The sequence below is a fragment of the Crinia signifera genome, chromosome 19, assembly GCF_055691185.1.
Source record: "Crinia signifera chromosome 19, ASM5569118v1, whole genome shotgun sequence".
NCBI lineage: Eukaryota > Metazoa > Chordata > Amphibia > Anura > Myobatrachidae > Crinia > Crinia signifera.
Window position 1 is genome coordinate 141,783,985 of NC_139226.1, and position 12,010 is coordinate 141,795,994.

Genomic DNA, 12,010 nt, shown 5'->3' on the forward strand with positions numbered 1-12,010 from the left:
TCCTGCTGCGGTCCCTCCTACATACATTTAGGGGATAATGAAAACACTGGTGTTTTGGGGGATTTAGCTGCAAATATTGATTGATAAATTCGGCCCTCAGTGACGGGGGGCAGTATCGCAGCGCTGGGTGGGTGCGTTTCAGAATGCCCAGACCATTGACATCACACGGAGCTCCTGTGAGCCAAAACATGGCGGCCCGCCTGCCTAAGAACTGGGCTTGTTATTCTGTGTTTGCCTTTCAGCAAGTTTTGGTGAAAGCAGCTGCAGTTTTGGCAATTTTTGCAAACCTACAACTGAAGCTGAATTAGGCCCATGGTCTCCTCCTGTAACCGCTATCTCCCCTCGGGATGCACCATCACACAGACCTGCAGCTTACACAGGTGGATCATCCCGTACATCATCTGCGTCACACAGAAGCAATGGCGGAAGTTGTGGAACGGGTTGGTTCTGTAATTCTCCTGGATGCACAGCTGGAAGACAACAAGATCATCTTAAATCTATCTATCTATCCATCTATCTATCTCTCCAGACTGCAATCTCTACTGAATGACTTTGAAATATATAACAAGATTCCTGAATATTTTTGTATAATAACACTAATATTATACATATAGTAATATAATAATAATATAGTGATTAATGCCAGTTTGTAATGAAATGTTTGGGAACGTACCAGCCAGCGCTTCAGCGTGATGGGATTCATATTAAATTCCAGAACAAGACCGAGGTCGTGATACATAAACTCCAGACAACTCAACATCTATGTGGACACAGAATAACATTAGTGTTCATAGGAGCCGTACACTGCTTCCATACTACAAGGCAGGGCCCATTATATACAGTGTGACCCGCCTGTATGCCCGGTATATATAGTGTGACCCGCCTGTATGCCCGGTATATATAGTGTGACCCGCCTGTATGCCCATTATATATAGTGTGACCCGCCTGTATGTCCAGTATATATATATATAGTGTGACCCGCCTGTATGCCCGGTATATATAGTGTGACCCGCCTGTATGTCCAGTATATATACAGTGTGACCCGCCTGTATGTCCAGTATATATACAGTGTTACCCGCCTGTATGTCCAGTATATATACAGTGTGACCCGCCTGTATGCCCAGTATATATACAGTGTGACCCGCCTGTATGTCCAGTATATATAGTGTGACCCGCCTGTATGTCCAGTATATATACAGTGTGACCCGCCTGTATGTCCAGTATATATAGTGTGACCCGCCTGTATGTCCAGTATATATAGTGTGACCCGCCTGTATGTCCAGTATATATACAGTGTGACCCGCCTGTATGTCCAGTATATATACAGTGTGACCCGCCTGTATGCCCAGTATATATACAGTGTGACCCGCCTGTATGTCCAGTATATATACAGTGTGACCCACCTGTATGCCCAGTATATATACAGTGTGACCCACCTGTATGTCCAGTATATAAGTTCAAGGAGAAAAAGATATTTATCACAAGTAAAAAATATATATATATAAAACATACAAATAAATACACAGCATATACAAAACAAGACGATTTTAAAATAAAGCCTTATAAATAAAGCTTGCTCAGTAGACACAGTTACTCGTCTTGATAAAGTTCCAGCCAGACTACGGAACGAAACGCGTTGACGCAATTCATTCACCTGAGACGGTGATCCCATCATCTAACACCAACCTTCCTTCCTGCCTCCCTGTACAAGCGTGAGCCTTCTCCAGCAGCCGGCAATTAGCCGCTCTACGCTGCCCGACTGCATACAAGCACTGCCGCGCACTAGGACAGGTGCACACCACGATCTTGCTGAAGCGCGGCTTTCACCTCTCCTGAAGCCGCCGGACATCAGCGATTGCACCCCGTCCCTCTCCCCAAGCTACATCAAGGGGATTGAACTCTTCGCGGTACACCGCAACCAGGTACCTGACAGGCACCCACCTTTCTTCCTGCTGAAGCGCGGCATTTCCCTATTCGGAGCCGCCGGACATCAGCAGCTGTACCCTGCCCCTCTCCCCAGATTACATCAAGGGGACGGAGACCTCTGCAGTGGGACCACCTTCCACCGGGCTAAATCTATTCCAGCTTACTGCAAGGTGCTTCTATATATTCTAGCTGAAGTGCAGCTCTCCGTCCATCTGAGCTGCCGGACATCAGCCAGTATACACCACCTTCCTCTCCCCGCAAATACATCCAGGGGATTGAGGTCCACCATATGGGTGAGCATACCATCTAAACTGTGACTATATCTATTATAAAGTTACCAACTAGCTTTCTAAGCTACACCACTTTGCTTAAACTGGAACTTTGTTTCATTACCTGATTACCTATATTTAACCTCCATCAATTGGCAGGAGAGTACTAATCTTCTCAGTAAAGAAATTACTACTGATACTACATCAAAGCTATCATTAATTAATTGATTGGGATCCCATTCTCTTTATTTTAAAATCGTCTTGTTTTGTATATGCTGTGTATTTATTTGTATGTTTTATATATATATATATTTTTTACTTGTGATAAATATTTTCTAAAAGCAACAGTGTGTCCATAATTCATTCCTCTTCAGACAGCCAATGTGTTACAGTTACTAAAATCATTTAAACAGCAGCGCACTTTACTCCAACCCTCTTGTGTTTAGTCTTTTCTTTTTGTGGGTCTGACGGGCCCACAGGAGTTACTGCAGCAGCTGTAGCAAATTTTGCTAATAATCTCTATATTTGTATTTTTTTAACTTCAAAACCAATTAGAACTGTAGAGCGCCAGGAATTGTGCACCAGAGAACACTGTTTTCAGTGCCACTCTGTCACACAAAAATCCATTGCAAGGAGAAAAAGATAACTCTTTTTTGGGGGGCACTAACTTTTACTGTAAAATTATTGTGTATTTGAAGTATTAAGGAATATTCCAAAACGCTATACAGCAAAAGAATAACCTTGGGGCAGGTAAGTATTAGGAAGAGAATAGTGTTAAACGGCGGGAGAGAAAAATAAGATTATGTGTTACAGTGTAAATATAAATTGGTATACATGAATTTCTGTGCGGGCGCTAGACTATACTTAGATGCATCGGCCTATAGCGGCCTTTTCACCCGTAGTATGTCTGTCTCGCTATGGTAGAATTATGTGGCAGTAAGAAATCTGTGCACTCTTAAAAGTAGTGAATGTTTCAGCTCTTTATAGCCATTTTTTCCATTTATGGTCCTCCACAGAACCCATTGGACAATTAATCATTTGAGCTGAATTTTTTTGGTTTTTAATAATTTGCGTGACTGTGAAAAAACGTTTTCAATAAATATAGTGTGTTACCATTAATTTTCTAGGTGGTGTCAGTCACTTGCGGAAGACCCCAATATCATTAATTACTCTTGTGCTAATTGCACTATAGATTATGTACAATATCTGAGCTTATAGAATGATTGAACAATAGTGTGCACCCCTAGAGTCCCAACTGTTCCCTGTTTGCTCGTGTGCCTCTCAGGCAGTGAACGAGTGGTTACACACCGGGTAACACGGTAATGCCCTAGAGCAGTGGTTCCCAAACTGTGTGCCTAGGCTCCCTGGGGTGCCTCAGGACACTTGCAGTAGTGCCTTGGGTTGGTGGACCAAGATCAATTCATATTATTAATGGTCAATGTACCAGGTAAAAACCAGTGCTGGTGGCTGCCAATCATAATATATGTGGACAAACCGAAGCAAATCCTGTCCCTCACCAGATAACTGTGACACATACACACAATGGAAGAAACCAAAAAGAGAAAAACCGGCGCTAATCCCTGTTAGCCCAAAAATGATGTTACCGTGATATTGATCACTTCAACTATATGTCAATTGCATATCATTTGAGAAAGTTTCATAAATTTAAATTGGATTAAAAAAAAAAAAAACCTCTAAAACAGAAGATTCCAGCGGCGTGAACGGGAATTGCCAACTCCCAGAAAAAAATGGGTAACCCAATATCTTTTTTGTTGCCTCCTATGGGGTGTCAGCGGCTTAATCAGATAGCGCTATCTGATGAAGCCGCTGACACCCCATAGGAAGCAGAGAAACGCGTCATACAAACTTAAATGGTACCTTGACCGTCCTTTCTGGAGCTCATAAAAACGGGACCCCATTTCTGCCAACTTAAAAAGCAAGTACTGCCACTTTTTTCAATACAGCACTGTATCAACTGCGGCTGATTGTTTGGCAACAAAAAAGATATTGGGTTACCCATTTTTTTCTGCCTGGCCAGACAGTGGACAAATATTTGTGGTTATTGTGAAAGATTGAGCCCCACATATACAACAAGGATACACTGCGGCTATCATAGCTGGACTTAACCTATCCACGGAGGTTTTTCATATATATTTTTCATGATTTTATAGATTTATTTTTATGTTTTATCTAATCACTGGCCAGTGTGTAACATGTATGTTTAATACATTCTTAAATCTTTCTTTCTCTATACATCAATTCCGAGCGCGCGTCCATATAGCTCTATATAAACACAATGCACTTCATTTAATATTTTTTCTGAATTTCTCAATAAGAAGCATTTGGCCTAGGGGTGCCTTGAAAATATTTTGATACTCTAGGGTTCCGTGATTCAAAACAGTTTGGGAACCACTGCCCTAGAGTGTTTTCTCTCCGACTGTTGGGTGCAGCTATTATTAAATATTGGTGCAATTAAGCCTTAATTAAATACTCTCTGCTCAAATCTCTATAAATACTACATGCAGGGGTGTGGTCTCTTGCTTTTTAACTATTGTTTTGTATGTATTGTGTGTTTTGTCTGTACATGTATATATAGAAAAATATTGCATGTCGTATTCTAAGATCACCTTATTTTGAGGTAACCAAATTTAAAAATACGATTTATTGCTAATAATCTTTCATCACCATACAGTATTGTTTACACTACAGGCACAAATTCACTACTTCTCTAAGTGAGCCCCCAAACAGAGTCTTCTTTTTCTACATGTGTGATTTAAATGAACATATAGACAAAAGCCTGATGCATTTTGGAATCAAGTTATGTGGACCAATGAGGTTAAAATAGAACTTTTTGGCCGGAATGAGCAAAGGTACGTTTGGAGAAGGAAGTGCACAGAATTTTATGAAAAGAACCTCTGTCCAACTGTTAAGCATTGGGGTGGATTTATGCTTTGGGGTTGTATTGCAGCCAGTGGCTCAGGGAACATTTCACGAGTAGAAGGAAAAATATATTCAATAAGATTCCAGCAAATTTTGGATGCTAACTTGATGCCATCTGTGAAAAAGGCTGGCTTCTACAAATGGATAATGATCCGAAACACCTCAAAATCCACGGTGGATTACATCAAGAGGCGTAAACTGAAGGTTTTGCCATGGCCTTCACAATCTCCTGACCCCAACATAATTGAAAATCTATGGATAGACCTTAAGAGAGCAGTGCGTCACAGACAGCCCAGGAATCTCAAAGAACTGGAAGACTTTTGTAAGGAGGAATGGCCGAAGATACCGCAAACAAGAATTGAAAGACTCTTGGCTGGCTACAAAAATAAAAGCGTTTACAAGCTGTGATACTTGCCAAAGGGGGCAGTACAAGGTATTAACTCTGCAGGGTGCACAAACTTTTGCAGACGCTATTTTTGTTTTCTGTTATTTTGAAAGTGTAAATGATGAAAATAAAATCAACTTTTTTTGACATGTTATAAGAATGTCTAAGCTGTAATTTGATGCCTTTTGGGTTTTTTTCCATCTTTCGTTGGCTTCTTTTTTTTGCACATTAAAATTTATTTTTTGCCTGGGGTGCCCAAACTTTCGATCCCCACTATATATATGGTAATTTAGCTGTAAACATGATGTAACCATAAATGTCACCTCTGCAGTGATTCAGGAGGATGTGTACATGTCACTACAAACCTCGTTGTACTCCCAGTGCCAGACATCGAAGGTGGGCTTCTTTAGGGCTTCAACGGTCTCAAAGGAAAGCGTGTACTGTGGAACCAGATAATTATGTCACTGACATGTTACATACATGAGATTACTCACAAGGAGGGAGAGACAGCTGTAACAGTACAGTCACACACACGGACAGCAGTAACAGCTACACGTACAGTCACACACACGGACAGCAGTAACAGCTACACTTACAGTCACACACACAGACAGCATTAACAGCTACATGCACAGTCACACACACGGACAGCAGTAACAGCTACACGCACAGTCACACACACGGACAGCAGTAAAAGCTACACTTAAAGTCACACACACGGACAGCAGTAACAGCTACACGCACAGTCACACACTGACAGCAGTAACAGCTACACGCACAGTCACACACGGACAGCAGTAACAGCTACACACACAGTCACACACACTGACAGCTGTAACAGCTACACGCACAGTCGCACACTATGACAGCAGTAACAGCTACACGTATAGTCACACACACAGGGACAGCAGTAACAGCTACACGTATAGTCACACACACAGGGACAGCAGTAACAGCTACACGCACAATCACACACACGGACAGCAGTAACAGCTACACGCACAGTCACACACACGGACAGCAGTAACAGCTACACGCACAGTCGCACACTGACAGCAGTAACAGCTACACGCACAGTCGCACACACTGACAGCAGTAACAGCTACACGCACAGTCGCACACACTGACAGCTGTAACAGCTACACGCACAGTCGCACACTATGACAGCAGTAACAGCTACACGTACAGTCACACACAATGACAGCAGTAACAGCTACACGCACAGTCGCACACACTGACAGCTGTAACAGCTACACGCACAGTCACACACTATGGCAGCAGTAACAGCTACACGTACAGTCACACACACGGACAGCAGTAACAGCTACACGTACAGTCACACACACGGACGGATCCGATATGATATCCCGGCGGTCGGGATCCCGGCGGTCGGAATCCCGACCGCCGAAATCCCGACAAGGGGGGGACATGGATCGCCCCCCCCTTGCGGGCTCGCTGCGCTCGCCACGCAGCGGGCCCGGTGCCTCGCTACGCTCGGCACGCTATTTTATTCTCCCTCTATGGGTGTCGTGGACACCCACGGAGGGAGAAAGTTTCGGGATTTCGGCGGTCGGGATTCCAGTGTCGGGATTCCGACCGCCGGGATCCCGACCGCCGGGAAATTAACCGCATCCCACACGGACAGCAGTAACAGCTACGCACACAGTCACACACACGGACAGCAGTAACAGCTACACGTACAGTCACACACACGGACAGCAGTAACAGCTACACGTACAGTCACACACACGGACAGCAGTAACAGCTACACGTACAGTCCAGGGTTGCCGACCCTCCCGGAATTTGCGGGAATCTCCCGAAAATCGGGTCCTTCCTCCCGGCCCCCGGAAGGGTGGGCAACCCTCCCGGAATCAGGGGGACCCCCACTGAGCCCCTCGATCGCGGCATTTATATGCCGCAATCCGCTGGTCTCGGGGGAGGGGGCGGAGCTAAAACGGCACAATTGTGACGTTTTAGCCCCGCCCCCTCCATGGATATCAGTTATTTCTGCTATTTGATGTAATGGGGGCGGGGCTTAATGACGTCACAGTTAAGCCCCGCCCCCAAAACTCGTAATGCAAGATTACTCTCCGGGCTTCTCCCGGAGAGGATTTTTTTAAAGTCGGCAACCCTGGTACAGTCACACACACTGACAGCAGTAACAGCTACACGTACAATCACACACACGGACAGCAGTAACAGCTACACACACAGTCACACACACGGACAGCAGTAACAGCTACACGCACAGTAACACACACTGGCAGCAGTAACAGCTACACGTATAGTCACACACACACGGACAGCAGTAACAGCTACACGCACAGTCACACACACGGACAACAGTAACAGCTACACGTATAGTCACACACACAGGGACAGCAGTAACAGCTACACGCACAGTCACACACACGGACAGCAGTAACAGCTACACGTACAGTCACACACACGGACAGCAGTAACAGCTACACGCACAGTCACACACACGGACAGCAGTAACAGCTACACACACAGTCACACACACGGACAGCAGTAACAGCTACACGTACAGTCACACACACGGACAGCAGTAACAGCTACACACACACGGACAGCAGTAACAGCTACACGCACAGTAACACACACGGACAGCAGTAACAGCTACACGCACAGTCACACACACGGACAGCAGTAACAGCTACACGTACAGTCACACACACGGACAGCAGTAACAGCTACACATAGAGTCACACACACACGGACAGCAGTAACAGCTACACACACAGTCACACACACGGACAGCAGTAACAGCTACACGTACAGTCACACACACGGACAGCAGTAACAGCTACACATACAGTCACACACACGGACAGCAGTAACAGCTACACACACACGGACAGCAGTAACAGCTACACGCACAGTAACACACACGGACAGCAGTAACAGCTACACGCACAGTCACACACACGGACAGCAGTAACAGCTACACGTATAGTCACACACACACAGACAGCAGTAACAGCTACACACACAGTCACACACACGGACAGCAGTAACAGCTACACACACACACACGGACAGCAGTAACAGCTACACGCACAGTCGCACACACGGACAGCAGTAACAGCTACACACAGACTGACAGCAGTAACAGCTACACGCACAGTCGCACACTGACAGCAGTAACAGCTACACTCACAGTCGCACACACTGACAGCAGTAACAGCTACACGTACAGTCACACACACAGACAGCAGTAACAGCTACACATAGAGTCACACACACACGGACAGCAGTAACAGCTACACACACACGGACAGCAGTAACAGCTACACGTACAGTCACACACACGGACAGCAGTAACAGCTACACATACAGTCACACACACGGACAGCAGTAACAGCTACACACACACGGACAGCAGTAACAGCTACACGCACAGTAACACACACGGACAGCAGTAACAGCTACACGCACAGTCACACACACGGACAGCAGTAACAGCTACACGTATAGTCACACACACACAGACAGCAGTAACAGCTACACACACAGTCACACACACGGACAGCAGTAACAGCTACACACACACACACGGACAGCAGTAACAGCTACACGCACAGTCGCACACACGGACAGCAGTAACAGCTACACACACACTGACAGCAGTAACAGCTACACGCACAGTCGCACACTGACAGCAGTAACAGCTACACTCACAGTCGCACACACTGACAGCAGTAACAGCTACACGTACAGTCACACACTGACAGCAGTAACAGCTACACGCACAGTCGCACACACTGACAGCAGTAACAGCTACACGCACAGTCGCACACACTGACAGCAGTAACAGCTACACGCACAATCACACACACGGACAGCAGTAACAGCTACACGCACAGTCACACACACGGACAGCAGTAACAGCTACACGCACAGTGGCACACACTGACAGCAGTAACAGCTACACTCACAGTCACACACACGGACAGCAGTAACAGCTACACACACACACACGGACAGCAGTAACAGCTACACACACACACACACGGACAGCAGTAACAGCTACACGCACAGTCGCACACACGGACAGCAGTAACAGCTACACACACACAGTCACACACACTGACAGCAGTAACAGCTACACGCACAGTCGCACACTGACAGCAGTAACAGCTACACTCACAGTCGCACACACTGACAGCAGTAACAGCTACACGTACAGTCACACACACGGACAGCAGTAACAGCTACATGCACAATCACACACACGGACAGTAGTAACAGCTACATGCACAGTCACACACACGGACAGCAGTAACAGCTACACGCACAGTCACACACACTGACAGCAGTTACAGCAACACGCACAGTCGCACACACTGACAGCAGTAACAGCCACACACACGGACAGCAGTAACAGCTACACGCACAGTCACACACACTGACAGCAGTAACAGCTACACGCACAGGCACACACACTGACAGCAGTTACAGCAACACGCACAGTCGCACACACTGACAGCAGTAACAGCCACACACACGGACAGCAGTAAGAGCTACACGCACAGTCACACACACTGACAGCAGTAACAGCTACACGCACAGTCACACACACGGACAGCAGTAACAGCTACACGCACAGTCGCACATACGGACAGCTGTAACAGCTACACGCACAGTCGCACACACTGACAGCAGTTACAACTACACGCACAGTCACACACACTGACAGCAGTTACAGCTACACGCACAGTCACACACACTGACAGCAGTTACAGCTACACGCACAGTAACACACACGGACAGCAGTAACAGCTACACGCACAGTCGCACACACTGACAGCAGTAACAGCTACACGCACAGTCGCACACACGGACAGCAGTAACAGCTACATGCACAATCACACACACGGACAGCAGTAACAGCTACATGCACAGTCACACACACGGACAGCAGTAACAGCTACACGCACAGTCACACATGGACAGCAGTAACAGCTACACGCACAGTCACACACACTGACAGCAGTAACAGCTACACGCACAGTCGCACACACTGACAGCAGTAACAGCTACACGCACAGTAACACACACGGACAGCAGTAACAGCTACACGCACAGTCGCACACACTGACAGCAGTAACAGCTACACGCACAGTCGCACACACGGACAGCAGTAACAGCTACATGTACAGTCACACACACTGACAGCAGTAACAGCTACACGCACAGTCACACATGGACAGCAGTAACAGCTACACGCACAGTCACACACACGGACAGCAGTAACAGCTACACGCACAGTCACACACACGGACAGCAGTAACAGCTACACGCACAGTAACACACACTGACAGCAGTAACAGCTACACGCACAGTAACACACTGACAGCAGTAACAGCTACAGGCACAGTCACACACACGGACAGTAACACACACTGTCAGCATTAACACCTACACGCACAGTCACACACACTGACAGCAGTAACAGCTACACGCACAGTCGCACACACGGACAGCAGTAACAGCTACACGCACAGTCACACACACGGACAGCAGTAACAGCTACACGCACAGTCACACATGGACAGCAGTAACAGCTACACGCACAGTCACACACACTGACAGCAGTAACAGCTACACGCACAGTAACACACACGGACAGCAGTAACAGCTACACGCACAGTCACACACACGGACAGCGGTAACAGCTACACGCACAGTCACACACACTGACAGCAGTAACAGCTACACACACAGTCACACACACTGACAGCAGTAACAGCTACACGCACAGTCACACACACTGACAGCAGTTACAGCTACACGCACAGTCGCACACACTGACAGCAGTAACAGCTACACACACACGGACAGCAGTAACAGCTACACGCACAGTCACACACACTGACAGCAGTAACAGCTACACGCACAATCACACACACGGACAGCAGTAACAGCTACACGCACAGTCACACACACGGACAGCAGTAACAGCTACACGCACAGTCGCACATACAGACAGCTGTAACAGCTACACGCACAGTCGCACACACTGACAGCAGTTACAGCTACACGCACAGTCACACACACTGACAGCAGTTACAGCTACACGCACAGTCACACACACTGGCAGCAGTAACAGCTACACGCATAGTCACACACACTGGCAGCAGTAACAGCTACACGCACAGTCACACACACGGACAGCAGTAACAGCTACACGCACAGTCACACACACTGGCAGCAGTAACAGCTACACGCACAGTCACACACACGGACAGCAGTAACAGCTACACGCACAGTCACACACGGACAGCAGTAACAGCTACACGCACAATCACACACACGGACAGCAGTAACAGCTACACGCACAGTCACACACACTTGCAGCAGTAACAGCTACACGCAGTCACACACACTGACAGCAGTAACAGCTACACGCACAGTAACACACACGGACAGCAGTAACAGCTACACGCACAGTCACACACACTGACAG

The 12,010-nt window shown here is 46.9% G+C and overlaps 1 protein-coding gene across 1 annotated transcript in view; it reads right to left on the reverse strand.

Annotated features, from left to right (window-relative positions):
* Positions 1-12,010, reverse strand: part of PDE9A (phosphodiesterase 9A) — a 70,188-nt gene that overhangs the window by 26,052 nt on the left and 32,126 nt on the right. The window contains exons 9-11 of the mRNA XM_083163553.1: positions 5,886-5,960; positions 674-760; positions 366-470 (exon numbers count right to left, since the gene is read on the reverse strand). Of these exons, the coding sequence (XP_083019679.1) occupies positions 366-470; positions 674-760; positions 5,886-5,960 (267 nt within the window). The remainder of the gene's footprint in view (positions 1-365; positions 471-673; positions 761-5,885; positions 5,961-12,010) is intronic.